The sequence below is a fragment of the Pezoporus occidentalis genome, unplaced genomic scaffold (assembly GCF_034315485.1).
Source record: "Pezoporus occidentalis ecotype Australia unplaced genomic scaffold, CSIRO_AGI_Poc_V1 ctg81, whole genome shotgun sequence".
NCBI lineage: Eukaryota > Metazoa > Chordata > Aves > Psittaciformes > Psittacidae > Pezoporus > Pezoporus occidentalis.
This window is the reverse complement of record NW_026916170.1, coordinates 2,947,430-2,971,295: the sequence shown is the minus strand read 5'-3', so window position 1 is coordinate 2,971,295 and position 23,866 is coordinate 2,947,430. Positions and strand designations below refer to the sequence as shown.

The following is a 23,866-nucleotide window of genomic DNA, read 5'->3' as shown; positions in this document are numbered from 1 at the left end:
TCAGAACGACAGTCCAATACTTTTTATGTGGAGAAACCTCCTTTTGAGGAAACTTTTTAAAGGAACCTTTTTAAAAGTGACTTAGTTCAACTCAATTGGTTCCTTACCAAGCTGTATAAGTTTCCAATAAATGCATCACTGGTGGTGGGAGAATAAAACTGAACAATAAGCATGTGATGTGAGCAGCCATACAGGTGACCTGGTTGAAGGGAAAAAGTACTGAACAGAAGACGTCAGCTGAAATACTGAGAGAGAAATTGGCTGCCAGCCTGGGTGTTGTGAGCCTGGGACCCAGAAGCATCCTTGAGAAGCACAGCAAGCATCTTTGAAGTGCAGCTGGGTACCTAGAAACCAGAGACATCCTGAGACACCCTCGATGAGCACAAAACCAAGGAGGCTGGAAAAAGGGGAAAACACCCTGAGAAAGCAAGAGTTGGTAACTGACATTGGCTCTTCTAACTGCAAGAACAGGAAAAGTCCTGAAAAATAAACACTGGTCTGAGAGAACAGAAATCATCATCTGCTAGCTGTCCTAGGTGAAACCCAGAAGCTAAAACCATCTACTGGCTGCTCAAAACGGTGGCATCCTACACCCTCTTATGTCTCTATGACTCTACCTGTTGTTCCCTTGTTCCCTCATGGAGCCCACGTCTGGGGCCTATCTGCTTTGTCCTCCCATCTCTGGGATGGTTGGCGCCCTTTCCAGATCTGAGGAATGGGCTTGGTGCATCTAAGCACATGAGATAATCCATTGTATCTGCTGCTACATTATTGGTTTGTTTCATTAGTAGTAACTTTGTTGTAACCTGTAATATATACATGTATATATGTGCATACACACACTTCATAGCTATTATTGGGTGCTGCTATAATCCACTGTTGCTATAATTAACTGCTCCTATATTATAGATTGTTGCTCTACTGTCACTTGCAGATTCTACTTTATAATAACTTGCTATACGTATATATGCAGTTGCTTTCTTGATCATAGGTATACTTGCTAATGGTGGTATTTGTGGTCATCTGTAATAAAGAAAATTTAGAGGATAAAGCCTCAATGCCCTTGTGTATTACAAAACCCTATGAACCCATGGCCATAATCTTTCCTGTGGGCCAGGCAACCCTGGAAATCATGATACCACGTTATAGATTAGTCACTCAACCCCAGCTCTTAAGCACAGGATGCAAAATAGCCAGAAAAGAATAAGGAACAACACGCACAGAATTCTCTAATATCAAAATATAGCAATTTATTCAAGACACTGAATATGATCTGTTGATTCTCTCCTTAAAACAAATGAGCTACAATACACAAGGTGAATTTGAAGAAAGTGTGGGTGGGGAGAAACAAAATAAGGATGGATGTTGTTTCAACAGAACCTGGGAAATGCTGAAATGAGAACCAAGTCTGGCTGCAAGTCTGACACAGACAATAAAAACTGCAGAAGCCAGAATTCAGAATTTCAGTGAGTGGCTGAAAGAACATTTCTGCAATTGACAAAGAACCACATCTTTTAAAAAGGCAAAAAGAGGAAAAAAAAGGAGGAAAAATTAAAAAGGGGAAAGAAAAAGAAACCCCAAAACAAAGCAGACCCTTACATTTGACAAAGTGCACTTCACTTGGCTCTAAAATTAGCAATTTTTTTCTTTTTTTTTTTTTTTAAACAAATTAAAAGGAAATTTCTAAGATGTAGCATGGGGTTAATGTGTGTATAACCCTGTAAGTCAGGCCCTTTAGTGCCCCATAAGGGACCCAGTGTTTTCTACATAAAAGATTCAGTATCCTTCTAACCCACAGAAGTCTGTGGTTTTTCAGAACCATTTTTTCACTTCCAGGCCAGTTCCAGACAGCCAGCAATGACAAACACCCAAAAAATCCTTGGATGGCTTCAGAATCCTGTTTGGTCACACTTCGGTTTCTCAATTTCTCTTCTGTTACGAAGAACTAGAAAAAAACAATCAAAAATGTTGCATGAAAAAGATGATGTCCATCAGCCTGGTGCTTCCTGCTGCTCGGTCACGGGGAAGCCAGGGGATGCCCAGTGGAGGAAAGCGAGAGCTCCCATGAGGGCAGTTCTGTGGGCATAGGCTTAGATATCCACATCGAAGTACAGCCTGGAAAAGCTTCTCTCCCACTGCCCACCTCCTAAAGAAACCAGCTCCTAGGCTACGATTAACTTTCACAGCTACATCTTCAGCATTCCTTAACAGATGCCCTCACTTCAGCTGGAAACTCTCTACTACAGCATCTCTGAGGATTATGTCTTTAGGGTCTTGGGGAGGGGAAGAAAGGCAAACTTCCTTAGCTTCTCACATATGCTGCTTTCTAATCTGATGGTCTGTAGAGAAAACTCTCTGGAGCCTCTCACACGCAGGCTTTGCAAACCACCTGATTTTCAAATTCTTGTTTCTCTTGGCTTCTTACCTCCATGTAGGTAGGCAAAGAAACACAGAAAAATGAAAAAGAAACGGGCATCACAGACACTGACAAGTTATTTGCAGCAGCTATCCCAGGAACAACCATGAGACATGGTCCCTGTAGCCAGCCAGCAGTACGGCGTCATTGAACTCGAACTGAGCAACCTCATCTCTTCAAATCCTGAGGTCTGGTCTATTCAGTCGTTGCTCAAGGGACAGAGGCAAGGCCAAGGCCCATCCGCACTGCCCCCCGCTGCCTATAGCCCAGGAACTTCTGTGTATTACTCTCAGAAATGCCACCAAAAGCAGCGTAGGAAGTTAACTGTGTACACACAATGACTGTAACCAAACCATTGACCCAACCATGCTTTATAAAACCACATTAAACCTTTGTATTCAAATTCAAGTATCTCTTTGAACAAGGAGTCTTTCTTTCTGAGTAGCGACTTTAAATCAGTAGGTACACATGGTTATAAACCAGTACAAAACTGCCATGTGGTTATCTACAGCCCATGTTCTTGGAGCAGAAAATTAAAACCAATACATAAATGCATTCAACATCAAAAATAATCCTTGATGCCTTTCAGGGTCCAGTTCTGTGATATAAATTACAAACAAGCCTGTCATTAGTAACCAAAATCCCATGTAACTGTTTTCACCTCAGGATTGAGTAACCTTTCTAAGAGTTATTTCTTTTCATTCTTGTCTCCTTTCCAAATGTATCTCTAAGAAATGCAGCCGAAGCTGGCAGTGGCTAGTTCTACTGGAAGGACTAAGATACTGTACAGATACAAGCATAAAGAAAGGAAAACACAGGAGAAGAAATGCCATACAGATTCCATGATGCCATGATAATGCCATGGTTCTTGGCAGGTCTTATGCCACCAGTTCAGTCCTAGGGCTCTGGTTTTATGTTTGTTGTTCAGATCACATCACCACTTCCAACAGCTGTGGTCAGATCAAAGGGAAGAGCCTGTGTTAGGGAAACAGCGACTTCAGGCAGGAAGGTACTACATGATGTTAAGGCCGTTCTCTGCTTGTTTTTCTCTCTCTCCTACAAATCCTAGCCTAGTCTGGGGGCTAGAGAACACTCCTCCTTCACTTGGCCAGTTTTGAGGATTTGTCTAAGTAATGGCTGCCACCCCCCCAAGTTGCTTCATAGCTTACAGCATTTTCTGTACACTCTGCCTGTGCATCCTTCTTGGCATCCAGTGTTAGCTCTTAAGAGTAATGCAGTCTTCAGCAGGCATCACTGCCACGTCTAGCTTGCAGTAGGGAAATCTTGTCTGAAGTGAATAGGTTGGTGCTTCGGAAAACTTTCTTGCCATTCCACTCATTTCACCCACTACAACTTTAAGTGGTGTGTACGTTGAGACAGAATTTAGACATCCTTTATCATGTCCCCACCTAATGGAGAGTCCTATGTTGTCTTCTGAGCACCACACTGAGGACACTGTCAAGGCTGAACCTGTCTGGGCAGTGAGCAGAAAAGTGAGAAAAGCACAGATCCAGATGTTTCTTTGTAGCACAGAGTACACGTACAGCTGAGGGTGAGGGCAGCACCACATACTGCCAGATGCAGTGCACGAGCCTGCTTCTAGGTCTGTGCTGACCGTGGATGGAGAGGAGCTTGGCAAAAGTCCATTTTTCAGCTGTGACAGATCCAGTGAATGTATCTTGGTTCAACTGGTCTCCTGAAGTCAGTGGTAAAATCCAATTGACTCACTGGAATAGAAAAAGCTGAGTAGGATGAGTAGTGGAGGACAGCATTGCTCAGCAAAGCCATAGGCAGCCAGTCCCATGTTCTGTATGAAATTTGAGCTACCTCTAACAGAAAGAAGATACACAAACATTTTCCCCTGGTTACTGAGGGTAAATGAAAGCATGGACTCAAGAAAATGAATGCTGCATTTATAGTCTCAGACTTACGTATCCCTTTTAATAAGTGTACATCATCAAACAGTCACAAAAATGAAACGAGACTGCATATAAATGGCTGGCTGCTGGAAGAGGACTCTTAGTAAATGACTGGCATTTATTGTATCAAATGGCATTTTTTCTTAGAGCACTTTCTGAGAGACAAGAGAAAAAGGATACTGCACCTTTCATGTTCCTTGGACTGTGTCATTCTTTTTGCTTGAATTACACAACTGGTCTACATTTGGTGGCCATTTTAGGCTTTTAAAACTGTTTAACATAAAAAATATTTTTTTTCCAAAAATACACTGGGTTCTTTCTGTTAAAAGTCATCTTTCTCCTGTAAAAATCTTCCCCAGCACTGCATTCTTATATAAAGCACTTATTACACAATTTGCTGAAAGTGCCCTTGAGACGCTAAGATCTGAAGCATGGAGGATTTTTTTTCCTTTTAAATGGAGAGAAAGAGAGGGAAAGGAAGAGAAAAGAGAGGAGAAGCAGTCTGTCAAAAATTTTCATTGTCATGTCCACCTGGCTGCATCTACTATGGGCGTACAGGGAAAAAAGAACAAAAAAAAACAACAAAAGGGTAAGAAGAAAGAGGAGAAAAAGAGGAAGGAGAAGCTGGGATTGGAAGGGAGAAATAAAAGGAAAACAAAAGGTTCATCCTAAGCCTGGGATCCTCCAGGCTGTAATATTCCAGCTGATAGAAAAAACCACTGAACAAAAAAAGTAGTCTAGAAAATAGAAAGTGTTGTGATTACAAAGTTGAGCATTTCATCAGTACAAACTGGTCTTTGAACGTCCTTTGGGAGAGCAACTGTAGTGTCCAAATTGGAAGGAAAAAATACAACACCGCATGGAGGAGGATTTTTTTTTTCCCTTTTGGTTTATCACAGCATTTTTCTTTTTTTTTTTTCCTTTTCTTTTATTAATTTTTTTTGGCACAGCTTTTCTTTTTTTTTTTTTTGTTTTTTTGTTTTTTTCCCCAGCCATCAGAGCAAGTTCTCAGACGCAAACCAAACAGTGCAATGCCCAGCTGGTGGCTTCATGCTTCCAAGGCTCAATGTTCCAGGTGAAAACTATTCCCTCCCCCTCTGAAGTGACTGCGTTTTACTCCTCGATGAAGGTTACGGACAAAATACTAGACACCTGTGGCCAGGGAGAGTTCGTTTCACGGTACACTCTAACTTTGTTCAAGTTCGTACAGTTCTGGAGCTGTTAAGAATAGTTTTGAAGAGTGCTTCTCCCCACACATTCACTGCTGGTCCATTTGAAATTTCTTCTAAAACATTTCACTTTTACTTCCGCAGATCTAGAACACAAACCTGGAGAGAAAAGACTCAGCATTAAGAACCATTTCTGAAGGTGACATGAAGTCCCATTCATATACGGCCCTGTACAGAGCTGATCAGTATGTTACACTCACCAGCCTCAAATCAGCTCTATTGGGTACCTGTTTGCATGCACACAAGTACAGGAACAAACCAATGGGGGAGAAAACCCAAGGGAAAACCGTACATTTGACATTGAAAACCATACATCTGACATTTAGCTGGGCTTTCATTGGATTACAAGCAAACATTTTGGTGGCACATCCCAGATAAGACTATGGGCTCTTTTTGGTTGCCAAAATACAGCATCCACTTCCATTTCTGAAATATATCCAAAGTAGATGCAGGCCTGGCAGGCATGACACAGGACTGAGAGTGGACATGCGACCCTCTGGAGTGGCTGCTGAAGCCAGGCAAGGCACCATCTCGGATGACACAACTAAGCTCAAGTAACTGAACCATGTCATAGGTGCACCCTTTGTTAAAACCAGCTGAAAAGTACTGCTTTAAATAGTTATGCCAGCCAGCCATGTAGAAGAGTTATTTTAAAAGGCTGTAGAGTATATGTAACATCTGTGCATTGCCCAGAGAAGCTGTGGCTCCCCCATCCCTGGCAGTGTTCAAGGCAAGGTTGGATGGAACTTGGAGCAACCTGCTCTAGTGGAAGGTATCTCTGCCTGTGGCAGGGCGATTGGACCTAGATGCTATTTAAGGTCCCTTCCAACCTAAACCATTTTATGAGTCTATGATCCACAAGCTGATCATGCTACAATTGAATTTTTTTAAAAGTAACATTAACAAGAAAAATAGTAATGAATAATCAGTATCTATCTCTATGGCAATACTTTTCCTTTACCATGCAATGAAATCTTTAGGCATCATGCTGAAAAAGTCCTCCTTTTGGTACTATTCAAGGGTAAACTTCTGTGGGATAAAACTCCGAAAGCCCCAAGATAACTGTTTATTAGAGCATGGACTGCTGTGATTTCAGCTTCATTAAAAATTGACAGCTGAGATAAATAATAATAGAAACAACACTACTGATGTTCTTATCAAATGTGTATTTAAAAGTCATTCCCATCTTCAGCAACATTTACCTGTTCCACAAACAGTCTTCATTTCCAACAGGAACACCACCTGCTAGTGTATGCCAAACCTTTCAGAACAGGAGCATTTTTAGTATACCACAGAAAGCTACTTATTTATGTCTTGAGCTGCCTACACCTTCTGCTCTGTCCACAGGACTTAATATGGCATGTATGTTTTTTGTTGATATTTTCTAGAAGAGTGATCTCCATCCAGCATCTACAATGTGTAAAGCTCCTTACCGATCCATCTGATGCGCTTGCTCCCACTTTGTCTCCTCTAGCATTCCAGCAGACTTCAAAGATGCCCCCAGTGCCTCGGTAGCTATGTACTAGAGTTCCACTCTACAAAGCAAAACAGTATGCAAAGATTTGATATGGAAGTTCACTTCTTCTCTGTCATGTGGCACTACATTAAAAGAAGAGAGTGGTGGCAAGAGGGAGCTATCACATCACCCAGTTATGGTCATCTCCCTAAGGTGCCTACATTAGGAAACTGGTTGCTGATAATGAAAAGAAACAGGCTCCTCCAGAAAGCAATTTACAGGATTGTCAGATGTCTGGTTTTTGTCAACTCTGTAACAGTAGAGGCTTGGGGAGTTAGGCTGATGTGATCTTCTCTAAAATTTATTGTTAATTCTGGCTGTGAAGCATCAGTATACAGAATTAAATCTGCGGAATTATGATGTCCCACATTTACCCAGAATATCCCCAGTCCCCAGCCTGTACACTCTTTGTATCTTTCACCTTCTCATCACAAAGTATAAGCCAGGTGCATCAGCCTCACAACTGAACTCAGCTTGAGCTTGTTACTGAATAGAAGTATCCCTTATGTCTAAGAATCTATCCATGTCTTTGCTTCATAAAGCTGATGGCACATCACAATGCACCTATTTTACTGTATGCCAGGTGTTTTAGTACGCAAAGAAGCCTGAGCAGAAATGTTCTGGGCAGTCACCTCACTCCACCTGAGTGACTCAACTGCTATTGCTGGGATTAGTATCAGTCAATATGATCAGGTTCTCCTTGGCTGGCAGGCCATGTGCTACAAAGGCACACATATTTTCCATTTAAGCTTTTGTTATTAATGTGTCATTTGAACCAGATGTGCTTCACATGAAGCAAAACAATACCTGAGTATTCCATATATGGACACATTTGTCAAAGGACCCACTGGCTAGATATTTTCCATCAGGACTAAAAGCTACACTGTAGACCGGCTCTTGATGTTTTGTTAACGTATGGATGCAGACTCCTCGGTCAACGTCCCACAGCCGAACAGTGGAATCAAACGAAGCACTGCAAGAAGCATTCAAACACAAACATGTCTCAATTTGGATGTTTATCAGTTTGTAGTTTGATACTTTAAACTTCAGAGTACACAGTTGTTTTGTTTTTTTTTCCTTGGCTAAGCAATAAAAACCATTTCAAACAGAAAAGCCAATAGGCACTGCAGCCTTTACAGTTTTTATGACAAGAACTGTACCTACAGAACTGAATTCTTGTATGAGGACCCTTTGAGTCTACATAGGTGTGCTGTATATAGGATCAGATCACTAGCCCTTAGAGGCCCAAACTCCCTCCTTTTGAGAATCTACCTGCTATTATTCAGGAAGATCAAATATATATTGTCATTAATAGGATAAATGGTTCCAGAGAGATCTTATTCCTAATGGATTTGCATTATTTAATGAATTAGCATTCTGTAATTCCCTAGCACTGTGGTTCTTTTCACTTTGTTTCAGTGGTGGTTTTTGCTACACTCCATCTAAATCCCAAATTGTGGGCTTAGAGAAAGGCAAAGGAAATAATTAGTATTAAAAATGATAATAAAAGAACAGCTCTAAGAAAGTGAAGTTCTTCCCTGTCTACTCCTAGTCTAAGGAGTAAAACTCCTCCCCAGACTGCACATACCATGAACTAATTTGATAATCCCATGGTACTGCCATCATTTGGCATTCTACAAGTAAATGGACTACCTAAACTCAATGTATTCTGAACATTTTTCAAGTGGAATTTTAAAGAGTATCTCAGCTTTTCTCTGTTAGTTAACAAGGCTATAAGAGTTGTCAAGTCTCTGCCCAGGTGAGTTGCATGACCCTAGTTAGAACACATTCTGACTGGCTAACTGGGCTGCCAGCTGCCTCAGTAAGTACTTTCGTTCACAAAAGCACATGCCAGATGTGAAGGTGCAATGCCAAATTTAGAATCCTTTTATCAAGGCAGATGGAAAGTTAAGTATCACACCACCCTATGTTCTTTCTTTTTCTTCTTCCTTTTTCAAGTATGACTCCTTTCCCTTTGTATCCACCTATCTGATTTATGGGTGGATACAGGTACTTTACAGGTACTTTTTACTGGAATTGTCTGGAGGAAGGTTGATGGCAATGTGATAGTAGGCTTAGAAGTCAGAAAGATCCTTCTTCCTGGCAGCAACAGAAAGAGGTGTATTTTTTACCTTGCTAACATGATGTTGGAGTTTGGGTTGCTGGTGCCTGGTCCTGTAGGGCTCCATTTGATAGTATAAATCTCTTTGCTGTGAGCCTGAAGATCATGTACACAAGTATCTTGCTTCATACTCCAAATCTAATTACAAAAGGGAAAAATGGCAGCATTACTAACATGATCTCAGCTGAATTATTTCAGTTCTATGTTATTCTTACCATTTGTTCAAGACCTCGACCCACATTCATAATTTATTAATGCAACAGTTTGGCACACACATTAGACTAACCCCATTAGGGGAATGAGCAAAACATTTATTCAATAGATAAGAACTAAATAGTTGCTGCACTGCCCACAGCCGGTCACTCTAGTTTCAATACAGAAGCTTAAATTACTCTATTTAGAAAAGTTTAACTTCATCCCATGTTGTAACAGCAGTCATTTTAAAGAAAGAAGAGAAAGTTTCAATAACTGCTTAGAATCTAGTAATTTTCTCTTATGCCAGTAAAATTTTCCTTTTCCTCCTGAGCTCCATTTGTTTTTAACAGCATAGATGATGCAAGACTATCAGCTATTTATGCAGTGTTACATGGCCAGTTCAAATTTTTGGTGGGCTCTGAATATATATGTGGTGTTATATTGCTTAATCCAAGGCTATTTAAAAAAATAAAATCAAACTGCTCCAATGAAATTATTTTCAGAAAAAAAGACTGAAGAGAAAGAAAACTCTTTTATTTTCTTTTCAAAGTATAACCAATATAGAATAGGGATTATGCCTCTGTTGACAGGCAAGCAGGTGCATGTATGTGTGTATCAAAACTAGGACTCTTGTGTTACAGTGACATCAATCATGTAACACTTATTTGGATACGATGTCTCAGTTTTCCCACTGGCTGCTTCTCTGCATTCAATCTTTTAGACCGGCTTTAAGAACTATGGGACAAAATGAACTATTGTTCATGCACAGCTTTAAGTGATACAGTACTATCATTCTGAAGATGATTAAAAAATAGATATAATTTTTCTCTTTACTTTTTGAACAGCACAAATGGAAATGATATTACCTTTAATGTCATGTCATCGGAGCAAGATGCTAGTAGCATGCCAGATGGGTCCCATTTGATTGCATTAACCTCGTTCTGAAATAAAGAGTGGTTTTATTAACACGCACACATTCCGGGTACCTGCAATGTACTGGGCACCCAGCAGAGGGCACTCAAGGTTTGCGCATGCAACAAGTTCAACCATGAGTTAGAGCCCAGGTTGCTTTGTGAGTGAAGAAAAGCAGCGCTGCTTCCGTAACAGGGTATTTAAGCGTCACTTAGAAATGGTAACCATTTTGTGCTCGTGAACAATACACACAATCAGTCTTTTGATATGTGTTCTAGCACAAAGTCTCTCATACCCATTCTTCATATGCTAAGATTTAAATAAACCTTCAAACCACACAGATTGAAGATACAACATTAAATTATTTTTCTTTGGTTAATATTCCACAGAGCTTGGAGATACAAATTTTAGATAGAAAGTACCGGTGGGATGTAAAGTTCTGTGGAGTTTATAATTCTTAGTATTGCAGCTCTACAACAGTACTGGTCTCTCTAAAGAGAGGTGTATGTGCAAATGAAAACTGGGACAGAATACTGAATAGTTTATGATGCTTTATCTATCAACCTTTCTAGCACTTTGTAATTAACTGAGCCTAGTTGACTACCTAGTTGGTAGTCAGTAAGTTTTCTGCGCTTTTTTTGAGGGTCCATATATATGGAGAAAAAAAGCATTTAATAAAGAGAAATACTGTTTTTCAAAAAAATAAATTGGCTCAGGTTCTCAGAGAAAACAATTCTGGAAAGTATATAGATTTTGCTTCATCCATTTGACATGTTTCAGTCATAATTAAAGGCAACTATACAGGCATTCGAAATAAAAATTTGGATCATGTGCAAAATGGTGCATTTCATATACTAGGAATATAGGAATATACTTGCTAGGAACGTACAACCTGTCATGAAACATCAGTTTAACCACAGACCAGATAAAGGTCTTCAAATGGACAACTTTACCTCACTGGGGAGGACAGCAAGTCCTGGAAGTTAATTTCTAAATTGCAGGTCAGAATATGATAGCAGTTTTCTCATGAATGAAAGCCAGAAAAACTAGCTTTTGACAGTCATTAAATACCACCAGGAAAAGAGCAGGGAAACACATCTTAAACAGAACTTATTAAATTGATTCTACATCTTGAATAATGGCTGGAGATAAATTGTTCTCTCCTTATTCATAGTTCTCATTTACTAAAGGAAATTAGACAATGGAAAACAAAATCATATTTATTAATGTGCCCTTAGTCTGCGGCTCATGCTACATATAAACAGTCTCACTGTTTAAGCTGCAGTTTTTGTCTCCTATGGTGATTTAGAACAGTTTATCCCTTCTCACAGGCAGTGAATCACTCCCAAAGAATATGGTTTTAAGGAAGCAATGGGATGTAACACCTTTGGTGCTAGAACACACCCCGCTAACACATCATCTGCTGCAACATGCTGCTGCAACTTCACTGCTAACATTTTTGACTTCTTAAACTTACTGTGTGTCCTTGAAAGGTTTTAACGGGGCGATCACAGCCAAGTCTGCATACGTGAATGCACATGTCAGTGCTGCAGGAGGCAAAAGTAGTGTTGTTCTGCCAGTCTACATCCAGAGCAGGAGCTATGAAGTGCAAACAATGGAAGGAACATCAGGGAACACAGCAAAGAAATAGCTATCCCAATTAATCCTGTCACTTACGTGGATCAGACTAAAATCTAGTTCTTGGCCTGTCACCTAGAACCAATTACAGGGATGATAGAAACTGTTTGAAGGGCACAAACTATTTTTATTCTTGCAATGGGCAACCTCTATGTTTTGCATGGCATGTGTTCATGAGAACCTTTGGGGTTAAGTAACATACAAGGGGGCAAAACAATCTACCTCTACCCTCCCTGCTCCCAGCCACACATTTCTTGGGCCACTCTATATCATTCATTCCTTTGTAAACCAATTCAGTGAAGAACCTGGAAGAAAACTAGTAAGAAAAAAACCAACAAAGCCCTCATGGATAATTTCAGCTGTGTTTGAAAAAATGTTCCTGTGAATGCCAGACACAGTATATGGGGAAGCGAAGGAGCATGTGGCCATCTTCCTTTCCACTAGCTTTATGTAACTACCGATACAAACCTATCATTCTGTGCAGACACTTGGATCAATAATAGAGTTTAATTTGGCTGGGGATTGATTTAAGATAGGTACATTGATCAAGCCGATCTGAAATGAGAGGATGAGTTTCTGTAGAAGGTTTGGCATTAACCAGGACTGAACTGATGAAACTGTGTACATAGTTAGCACATGAACATTTAACTAGGGCCTGTGTGTAACACACGTGTTACAAGAAGAGTGAAGAAGAACCCCAACAAACTTTTACGGCATGTCACTGTAGACCAAAAGCATGTTCTGGTGTAGGAGGGAACTCCTGACATACAGCTTCATTCTGTTTCTAAGACTGCTGCTTTTTTTTTGCTCAGAGCTTAGCTGCCCTCCAGAGGATGACAGAAGATTTGCTAAAATACAGAAATCTTCATTCTCAGCACACTCCTGCAAGAAGCAAGTGTGCCAGAATGAGACCAGCATATATGAAGCAAAGTTGAATCTCTTTCTGGCAAGTTTAACTTTAAAATGTAACTAAGAAATGCCATATTCAAATACATTCAGAAAAATACTTTTGTAATATGGGGTGAAAAGATATCTGTTCTGTCAAGCCTATTATACTTAAATATGTTTTTTTTCTATTGTGATTTTTATGAACTGTAAAATGAGTTCCACCTTCCGAACCATCAGGTAGCTCCCTAAATGAGAATGGAGGACTAAAATTTTCTCATATACAAGTATTTTTCAGAATACTAATGAAAATGCTCAATAATTCTTTGTGATAGGTAAGGAATTTTGACACTGAAGAAATATAAAGGAACTTTGTGTGAGGAAGGCAGGTTACTTCTGAATTTTCCAATGAACATGAATGGGGGTCAGGAAATAGTAAAGTTCCTGTAATTGCCTGCTTGTCTTTCTTTTTATGCTGTGAGCTTTGTATTATGGTTTCAGAGCAAACAGGAATCTATTAATAGCAGTATGCCTTCAGGGCTAATATCTAGTACGATATGTATGTGTTGAAAGGTAATTTTCTGAGAGCTATTGGCACCTAAAGCAATGGATTTGCATTGCAGCATAATTTGAATCACGGAGTGTTGATAATTAATACTGATTCATTTACAGGTATATTTAATCATAAGATTACTGGATAAGTAACTACATAAAATGTCAACCAAAAGCGTTGTTTGATGCAAGTAATCAAATTGCTAAAGTGTCTCCAAACCCACAGTATACTAGCCAACTGCATAAAACCAATTAGAATGTCATCTAATAAAAGCAGCAACAAATCCTTAAAAAATGCAGCTAAATTAAATATCAACAATAGGAGTGTTACAATAATTATCAGTTAATTTAAGCTTTTTCTGAGCAAACTTAGAATTGGAGGCTCAGAAGGGGAAAGAGTTAAGTGACTGCAGGGAGTGACTCGAAGCACTTACATGTCTAAAACTGGATCATTCAAATACCTCTTATGGTATCACTTAACCAATTTGTTCTTGCATGAATAGACATCAGTCCACCTCTATCACTATATGTGAAAATCAGATTATTTCACTCCATTTTAAAGAAATAACCTTTGTGAATATGTATATTGATCAAATGCCCGATAATAACTAATAGTTTTGCAAAAAATAATGAAACCCTAGAAGGTACTTTTCCACATAAGTATTTTGACCATAAAACCTTAAAGTTACATGGGAACAGCAATGATACAGAGGCTTTTCAAGACCTAGACAAAGGAGACTTCCTCATGTATTTTAAGATGACAATTTTGTCCATACAGGTATAAACTAAGTAAGTTGTTGTAAAGCAGCTGAGAGTAAAGAAATTATGTTGTTCCCAGGCCAACTATCTCCAGACTTCTTTGAAGTATGCAAAGTACACCACACAAGTATGTGTTAAAGGAAATGCACTCTGCCTAGGCGAGACTTTTAATTGTTAAAATGCCACCTTTAATCCTTGTGTAGAAAAGGTTTTCAGATTCCAGATATGGAAAGGAACTTGCTGTTTGTTCCGGTGAATAACTGATACAAAGACGACAAGGTGAGGTCTTTGTGGCTTCAGACTTACGTAAGGACAATGACTTCAGCTGATTTTAAGGGGCTTTTTGTAGGACATATGCGTATCAGCAATTTCCTTAACAACTAACTGCTTTACTTCCCTATGAAAACAATTTGAAATAATGCAAAAAACAAACAAACAAAAAAACCCAAACCAGAACAATAATTATCCCCTCCACATCTCCTCTTCAGAGGTGTCTTATGGTCCAATGACAAACAGCATAGTAAGAATTTTTATCAAAGTTTATTAATGCAAATGGACATTAGCATATTGCATTGGAAGATGTTGTTAACTATTCAGCTTGCTAAAAGGGGAATGGAGCGGTGTCCTTAATGCACTTCACTGCTAAGACAGCTATACGTCAGTGAACATGATTTTGAAGGGGCATCCAAGTCCTGAATCTGCAACTACTTAAATCAATAGTTAGGGATCAGAAGGCTTAACAGTCTCATTAACTACATCACTACAGAGTGCAAAGTTTGCTTTTGTGGAACAGTTATGATTGATAGATAAATAAAAGCCAAAGTGAGAAAATATGAATAAATGCCACAGTGAGAAAATCTGTCAGCAGACAATGACTCCTCCAAACTGACAGTTGCATTAATAAGAGAAAAGATGAGTGATAAAAATGCAGAGTATGGATCCGCTATAAGCATGGACATGCTCTGTCTTCTGTTGAATAACCATTTCAATTGCTACTGCATATTAGTAACATCTGTGAAAATGTGAGAATGAGAACAGCTATAAATTGAGCTGAACAGCATGCTCAAATTAGTGTTTTAAAATTAGTAGTAAAATACACCTTTCTAAGTCATTAAGCACCTTGTGAAAGCCTGCTATATTTAGAAGTGGATTAGTTACACTGAACACACAGGAAGATGAACATTTCTAGCATCAGAATCTGAAATGTTTTGGTGGTTTTAAACTCTGTTTGACTATGCCCCTTAAAAATTCTTCACTATGACAACTTAATCCAGTTTGGATCATGTATTCAGCTATCATTTTACAAGTCTAGTCTCTAGGGTGAGTTTGAGATTATGTAAGTGATTGCCTGTTATTCAAGATTACTTAATATCTGAGACATCTCCTGTCTTCTTGAAGCAGACCAGATGTACAAATGACCACCCAGGTAAGGTTTTGGTGCAGCAAGGTCTTGAAATTGAAAGTGGCAACTGACTTCTGATGACTGGAAAATGCAAATACTGAAGAACTTCAAGTCAAAATTAAAAGCTAAGAAATTCCTGAGGACCTTCTTGCAGTGATGAATGCAAGTTGCATGAGAGATCCACCTGCTTCTGTGTTAAGTCAGCTTCAGTGTAACAGGAGCAGAAAGAGTTGGAAGAGATCCTAGATGCTTCCTTCTAAGTGCCTCTTCATAAATCACCACGTGGTACTATTCAAGCACATAGATAATGACAGAATCATTCAGCTAGACAGACATGAGTGCTGCATAAATCCTCTCCTAGAATCAGTTTGACTTTCAAAGCTGACTGGCACAGAACCCCATCTTTCTAAAAAAAAGAATAAACCCACAAGCCACAATACTCAGGATAGTTAATGCACAGCAAACGCAGTTCAAACTTCTCTCTGGCAGACAGGTTTTTTAGAAAAGTAGAAATTATACTGATGATATTAAAAAATGCATTTCATTTTACTAATAATAGTTACACAGAAATTACCTGAATGGAAAGGAAACTGCTGTTTAGCTTCTCCTGTATGAGCATCCCAAATTATTGTCGTCTGCATCCGAAGGAAGGGAGAAAAAAAGATGAGTGATCGTTCAGCTCAGAGAAAACAAACTAAGAGCACCCTCACTGTGGAGCAATTCTAAAAAATGGACTGATAAAATTGACTGCAGAAAGCCTTGTGTGCTGAACAGCTGAAAAAACAGAAATCACTTCCAAATACTACAGAATAATAATCTAAGTGTTGATAAAGAAGCATCATGCCTAAAGAGGAAGTAAAATAACTACTAAGACTGGCACATTCTCTCTGAATTATGCTAGAAGACAGCACTACACATTTTAATATGCATTTTGTTACAGCTGCTTCTTTTACCTTCTTCAAAGAAAACTTCTTCCCCTTTTCAAAGATGCAAGTTGAATTCTATTCCAAAAAACATGATACTACATCTCTAATAATTAAAAAAACAAGTGAAATGTTTATCTAGCAGCAGAGTACATAAAGCTTCTTGCCACTCTGATGGGATGGACTAAGGTGTAATTTGCTTACTACAGGTTTAATCCATACTCACAGCATACACAAGCAACTTCTGTGTAAAGCTCAACAATACCTTCTGAGTGAATTGTTAATTTATTGGGAATGCATGCTTCCAGAAAATAAATTAAGGATGCCTCATCTTGCTGATAATGAATGACCGAAAGAATCACTGCTGGAAATCTAAGCTGGCCACAATAGTGGAACTACCACTGGGAGACAACTGTACCTGAATATAAACCAGTATCAAAAGGAATAAAACTAAGTTTTCATTTTCAAAAGTACGTGAAAATATATGTGTGGATTCATCTAGTTTACAAATCAGATGTACAAGCCTCAGCTAGTTTCCCTAGACCTTCTCTGTCAGCTGCTGTAGAGAAGCACTGTTAGTGCACTGTAACACAGGCCATGCAACCATGCTGTTTTTCTCTCCAAATTTTATACAGGAGGCCAAGGACGACATACACATTTAAGTTTTAGACATTGAAAGTTAGGCAACATGAGTGCTGTATACTTTCCACTTTCAGTTTTAATGGATTTGTGCTCATCATCATCAGTCATCTATTAATTTTAATCTCTTAATATGCACGTAGCTGTAACTATGTTTTGCTTGCTTTTGAGTTCCTATTTGCATAGGAAGCCTTTTTACTTTTGCATATTTGCATAGGAAGCCATATGTAATTTATTCACATAAAGCTGTTTCAATAATTAAATGAGCTAAAAAGGTGCAGTATCTTTAAGATCACTTCCTTCCTGGAAATACTTAGTTGATAGAACTACAAACATAAGTACTGCAAAGTAGTTTTTCCCTTAACTGAGGCTCATTTAAGACACAATTTTAGGCAGGGAGAAAATTGAGCGTTTTTTTTTTTTTTTTTCATTAAAGTAAAATCTTTTACATAAAAATAGTACACATTTATCCAGTCTCAAAAATGCAATCCACACCACTAAAACATATTAAACTCTCTAGGGTGCCTGGAGGAGAAGAAAATAATCTTGTGGAATTCAGCAGCACAAGCTCACTGAATAAGCACATTCATATGTTAGAATAATGTATTTTTAAAACTCACTTTATCAACACCAGCACTTAAAATATAATTCCCCTTTTTGTTCCATTTCAGGGCAAATATTGGACCTTTATGTTGACCTAAGGTGCTTGCAAGGTTACCTGGAATAAAGAAAAAGTTATTACAATTTGTTTACAAAGAAGACAAATTAAAGTTCATTGCTGTTTGATGCTTATGAACAATAAATGTTGACTTACCATCTTCTGTCCATATTCTTGCAAAACCATCATACGAGCCTGTAGCCAATAGTGTTCCATCACTCTGTTGGGATATATATAAATGGCAAAGGTCAATACTAGATGAAATCTGTTTCAACCAACCTTTTTGATTTGCTCTCTTTTTTAAGGTTTGTGCATTGTGATTTAAGGGAATTCTGAGCCGGCACATTGAGACAGATTATACCATGATCTAAACTATAGGTTATTACTGCAGACATCAAAGAGGAAATACACCCCTCTAACATACTGTGAAATACTGGGCTACACCATCATATAAGAGTAATTTAATCAAAAGGATTAGGAAAAGAAAACAAGATAAAAAAGATTCTAGGGGATTCATCCAAATAACAGATATGCCTTAGACATTAAAAGCCTGCAAAACATCAGCAGATCACCTAAACCCTAAATCCCAGTTCACTAAAATTCCTGTACCTACACTACCTGAAAGAAGTACCTAAACACCTAAGCCACCAAAACTCATGGTTAACACCTTGAATGCTATCTACCACCGAGAAGTTGTTTCCTAGCTGTGTGAACACAGACTCTCACACATGCTCAGAGGCCCAATACCATGACAAGTATCTTGAGAAAAGCTGTATTCATGGGTCCCAATAGGAGAAAAAAAAATCCCAGGAATTGTAATCAGTAAATTACATGTATTCTGCTGGAAGGAGTCCTTCACTGAAGGGCATTTCCTGTGCAGCCAGCGATACTGGAGTTATTGGGCCAGAATGAGAATAACTAAAAAGAAACTTGACTCTGCAATCTGGTGAGACAGGTACTACTGGAGCTGGGATTTTCTTTAAACATTCCAGCACCTGGCTTAGAAGTGAGATTCACCCCGTTTATCTCCAGACACCCAGAAATTGGGAGTTAGTTTAAGAGAGTAACCTAGTCTCCCTCTATAATTAACAGCATCACCCACCACTGGCATGTAATTCACAAACCCATTTGCACTAGATTATACCAGGATGAAGGCACATGTTTCTATTTTTGCTGTCTTAGAAGGAGTCTAGATGACTAGTTTAGGTGGTTAAATCTAAGGGAGATGATTACTACCCTCTGTTCCAAAGGACAATCTGAATACAGCCTCTAGAAATAACCTTTCTTGTTATAACATAAATCACAGAAACTGGAGAAGAACAGATTTAATATCACCAGTGTTAAAATTTCACGGTGAAATACGATGATATTGTGGTTCTAAATAAATAATAAAGGCAGATGGCATTTCTAGTATCATGAAAACGAGGAAAAAAGCATAAAATAATTCTCTAAAGCATATGTCCATCCAACCCTCCAAAAACAGTGAGTTGGAGTAGTTGTAGATTTTACTCAAATATATAATGATGTAGTGGGAAAATACCAAAACCTAAGCCAACTTCACTATGATATACTCTTATTGGGACCACTGATGAGAACAAAAGTGATATGAGCAAAAAGAGAAAAGGGAAGCAAAGCTCAGGGACTAGATGTACAGTTTATCCAAATTTGGTGGTGGCAAGTCACATTGTTCGGAAAACTCAAAGTGAGTTGTAAGCACTCTAAATGTTTAAAGTAGGAATATTTCCTTACATTAAGTACTAGAACAATGCAAGTGAAGTATCTGATCAATGACATATGGAAAGGTAAGGAACTACTACAGGAAATACTAAGGGATGCCCTATATGTTTTGGATATTTCTCATAATTGTTCTGCACCTTTGCATGTCTTCCTCTTTCAATTAGTCTTTTTCTACTCCTCAGTTCAGTTTCTCTCAACTATTTTTCTTCACCATGATATCTACAGGAAACAAGTAATGAACATTCCTGCGTTTTATCTTTATTTGCTTTGTTAATCTACCTCTGCTTTCTGTGCCACTCACCAACTTCTTTCATTGTGTCAAATACAAAATACATAGGGGAAGTTGATTTGTGCAGTGGCTTTACCTTTCGTGAAACACCTAGATCACCTGAAGGAAAGTAATATTGCAGTAAAAATTAACTGAATCTTGGTCTCTGGCCAGCAACTGAGACTGTATGTAACTGCTGAGAATCCTTTCTAGCAATTTTTAATGTGTTTTCCTACAGAACCAAGCCGAATGTGAACACTCTATCTGCACTAATACCAGCAAAAAAGACAGAAACCAAGTGATCTTAAAATTAATAAAGGTCTTGCAAGTTCTTTTCACAATGTTTGGTGGTAGAAAGGAGATGTGAAGCAGCCTTAAAGCTGCCCAAAGACGCTGGTCCAACACTGGGAATTCTTAGCAATAACTGTCTCTCTGCTTACTTCAGTCTTCTCTAGGCAGGACCATGCTAAGACAGCAGGTTTTGCAAAATGAAAATAAAAAAGGGATCAGGAAAGACAGTTCCACCCAGAGGTGGTAGGTAAAGAGAGAATGACTACGCATGCTCCCACCAAGATAAAGACTGTAATGTGAACATGTTTTGCCATACATAATTCAAATGAGAGAGGATCTTGATAGTCCAACTTAAATAAAAAAAGCTTTGCTGGTGCTTGTATTTCTTTGCATGCCAAAATAAAGTAACCATGAGATGCAAATATCTTATTAATCAGGCTTCATTACTTGTAGACTGCTTGTTTAATCTTCATTCTTAAAGTTAGCTAGGTTTATTTTTGCCCATGCTCCCAAAATAGAGATATAAATACATCATTATTGAGCTTGAAGATAACAATAGTACTGGAAAATCATAGCATATAGGGGAAAGTTCAGCCTGTTATGAGTATTTAAAACAAGAGGTCAGTAGGTTAGGACAGAAGTTCTGGTCACCTCAGATATAAAAGATATGGAGCAGCAGCTGTAATTGCCTCTGAATTAAATTTAGACAGTGAAAAACCATGCACAGCCTTAGAAGTTAGCTTACATTCCAGTCCAGTGAAGTCACATCCTTATTGCTGGGGACATCGTGTCCTCCTTCTCTTATGCAGTGCCTCAAAACTAGTTGAGTGGAACCGCTGTTGCTGTTTTCATTGAGATTCCATATTCTGGCTGTTGAGTCTCCGGATCTATAAAAGCAATTGTGCAGAGATGAAAATTACTCTTGCTGTTGATGCAGCAATGTAAAGTCCCCTATTTCTGTTTTCATTAGAGAACATCACAGCCTTTAATTTTTTTTTCTGCCCATCCATTTTCCCGCACTCCATAAACCTTTTAAAAAATGCTAACACACATTTAAATTATACACATCATCTGAATCCACATTGCCATTTGCTTGACTCAGAAAAGTTTTACTTAAAATGTACTTGCTTGCCCTCTACATTTTGCACTTCATGCCTAAAGCTGGTATCACTATAACTGAGATAGTCTGGGGGGACTCAACATTACAAACATAACACTGTGGAGATTTCAATAAAGACAGAAACACCAAGGCTGTGCCCATGTGGCTCCCATAAGAAGCACGCAGTCCTACTAGCTCCCAAGGGCTCACCATGTCTCTGGTGCTCCCCAGGAGCTGCAGTAGGCTCTGGCACAGGACCTGCAGGGCCAGGCCAGCAGATGTGCAGAGTATCACCCTGGCAGCAGTGTGACAGAGGTGCTGTGGTGCCACCTCTCTGCTCCTGCAGGAGCAGGAGGTGAACTTAAGACTCCTTTTACGCTGGCCATGCCCCTTTCATAAGGTACTTCTGTTCAGGACAGACCTCTCAGCACAATATTAAGCTACAGCATCTAAAGATAAAGAAAGTAGAAAGGTAATTTAAATAAATTTTTAAAATTAATCTTTATTTTTTTTTAATTCATGTCTACAGGGTCCTTTGCTGTCTGTAGCTTGGCTGCTTAGCTCATGTTGATTGAAAAAGTGGCAAAATAACTACTGACATGACAGAGCAAGACAGATATCACATCAGGTTTTTAATCTATTTTACAGACTTACTTTCTAGGGAGATGTTTTTCCTGCAAACTGAAATCTTGATTTTGCCTAGAAAAGCTTGTGAGGTGAAACTGAAGAGTTTATCAAAATCTGCTCATAAGTAACAGTTTTTACTTTGTATAAATTCTTCTTCCAATGGAAAATGTCCCTGATGCCAGAAATAAATTTGCAAGGGGGGGGGGGGGGGAAGATATTACACTTTCTAGTTTATTGGGATTTACCTCCTGCTGCTTCTCCTCCCCTTTTTTAAAAAGCAATCAATAACAACAGCAACCAAACCAATCAAGAAACCTGGACTGCTGGATTTGTCCAGAGGGTAATTTCCATTTACAAAAATTCATGCAGTCTAGATGGAATTTCATTGCTGACATGTTAGCTCTTCTTTTTTTTTTTTTTAATTAATGACTAAAGCTTCTTTTCCTACACATTACCAAGGAGAAAAAGACTTTCTTCAAAGACTGAAAACCTGAGATCCATTTTTGCTTTGGTACGCTTTGTTGTACTCAAAAGGAAATTCTGCACAGGAGAATATTACATTTTCTTCTGGACTACTAAAAAAACATTGTAATTATTTATACCAAAAGTACTGATCAAATTTTAAACACTTGACATGTCTTCGAGCACAAGTATTGACCAATCAAGTACTGAACTTGATTGATCTTTGTGTCATTAATTTACCACTAATTTAGCCAAATTTCACACAAACAACAGTTCAGCTGTAAAAGCAAAAAGTTTTTACTGCTTTTTGCTGTATCAGTGGCTCTGAGCTCTGCTGGGTCATCACATGCCTGGGGAATGTGATCCTATCTCCTTTGAGCCTTTTGTGTCAAGCTGAGATGTGATGGCTGGCCAGGGCTTTGCCAGCCTAAACCACAAGATACTGCCGTACAGCCATTCTTTAACTTTTGGCATATATCTTTCACATTAGTGATTAAGAAATAATTTGAGTCAGGGTAATTTTTACCACCATACAGGGCTGTGGCAATAATTTAACTCCTTATTTCTTCAGAGGTCTGGAAAACAGAAAAACAATTTTGTACATGTTGGCTAGAAAATTAACAAAGTTAATCATGAGGCTCAGAAGGGAAGGGACTTTTTTAGTTGTGATAATTCACAATAATGGGAACATAACTCTTTCACAGGCTTGGGTTACTGGTTAACATCCTAAATAGGAAATTCCTTCGGTGCTGGCTTCTCTGCTATGTAAGGCTTCAGGCCAGGCCTGCCCTCATTGTAATAATCCAGTTTATCGATGGACCCTGTGAATAAAGTACTCTGTCACTTGGCTATCAAACACAATATCCTATTTGCTAGTCCTAAAAGGGTTATGTTTTGTTTTTCAACAGTTTTATTTAGCCAGTTTTCTGGCAATGCTTGGGCAATATTATTTTCCAGTATTTTAATTTTGTTTTTCCATTTTCTTCTTCCTAAGGCTACATAAGCTATTATGTGCCCCTGCAGAGAGGCTTTATAAGTCTATCAGTATGTGGCAGGGGTATTTGTGTGTCTTCCCTTTTGTTGCTGGGGAAAATAAAGTATTCTCTGCTCTGGAAAGTATTCTGATTTCTGTTGAATGATTCAGTGAACCCTGCCTTATTAGCAGACCATAGTTCAAGCACAATTCAGAAAGATATTTAATCTCCTTAGCCCACAGAAGCATTCCTATCTGCATGATAAAGAAGCTCATTCCAACATGCAAGTCATGAACACGAGTAATAGGTATACTGTTCCGCACTATGGTAGAGTACTACCAAATTTAGGAAGGCTAGTTCTGAAAGTATTTTATTTCATGCTCTCCAGCCCTGGTATAATCATGAATCAAGGTGGACAAATGTTAACAGGATTTTATTTGTGCCATATGAATTCTGCATTCCACCACTGTCACCACAGAGGTTAAAACAGCTGCAGCTGGGTAAAAAAATTTGCGAGATGGATGTTGAACCTTAGTACTTCTAATCTTTACCTGCAAGTCTTATAATCACTGTTATTTTGATACGCAATATTGCTAATGTGTATTTAATACTTCTAGCTCAAACAGGTTAGACTTTTAATTAT

General features: G+C 38.6%; 2 protein-coding genes across 7 annotated transcripts in view; one reads left to right on the top strand and one right to left on the bottom strand.

Moving 5' to 3' along the window:
- GPR143 (G protein-coupled receptor 143) overlaps positions 1-7,093 on the top strand; it is a 36,031-nt gene extending 28,938 nt beyond the window's left edge. The window contains exon 9 of the mRNA XM_062603643.1: positions 6,953-7,093. Coding sequence (XP_062459627.1) covers positions 6,953-6,960 — 8 coding nt within the window. The 3' untranslated portion in view covers positions 6,961-7,093. The remainder of the gene's footprint in view (positions 1-6,952) is intronic.
- The window catches only part of TBL1X (transducin beta like 1 X-linked), a 193,253-nt gene continuing 170,612 nt past the window's right edge, over positions 1,226-23,866 (bottom strand). For all 6 annotated transcript variants that reach the window (XM_062603635.1, XM_062603639.1, XM_062603640.1 and 3 more), the window contains 10 exons: positions 20,807-20,948; positions 17,922-17,985; positions 17,728-17,825; positions 16,120-16,180; positions 11,787-11,908; positions 10,264-10,338; positions 9,213-9,340; positions 7,888-8,053; positions 6,998-7,099; positions 1,226-5,663 (listed from right to left, as the gene is read on the bottom strand). In XM_062603635.1, coding sequence (XP_062459619.1) covers positions 5,637-5,663; positions 6,998-7,099; positions 7,888-8,053; positions 9,213-9,340; positions 10,264-10,338; positions 11,787-11,908; positions 16,120-16,180; positions 17,728-17,825; positions 17,922-17,985; positions 20,807-20,948 — 985 coding nt within the window. In that variant the 3' untranslated portion in view covers positions 1,226-5,636. The remainder of the gene's footprint in view (positions 5,664-6,997; positions 7,100-7,887; positions 8,054-9,212; positions 9,341-10,263; positions 10,339-11,786; positions 11,909-16,119; positions 16,181-17,727; positions 17,826-17,921; positions 17,986-20,806; positions 20,949-23,866) is intronic.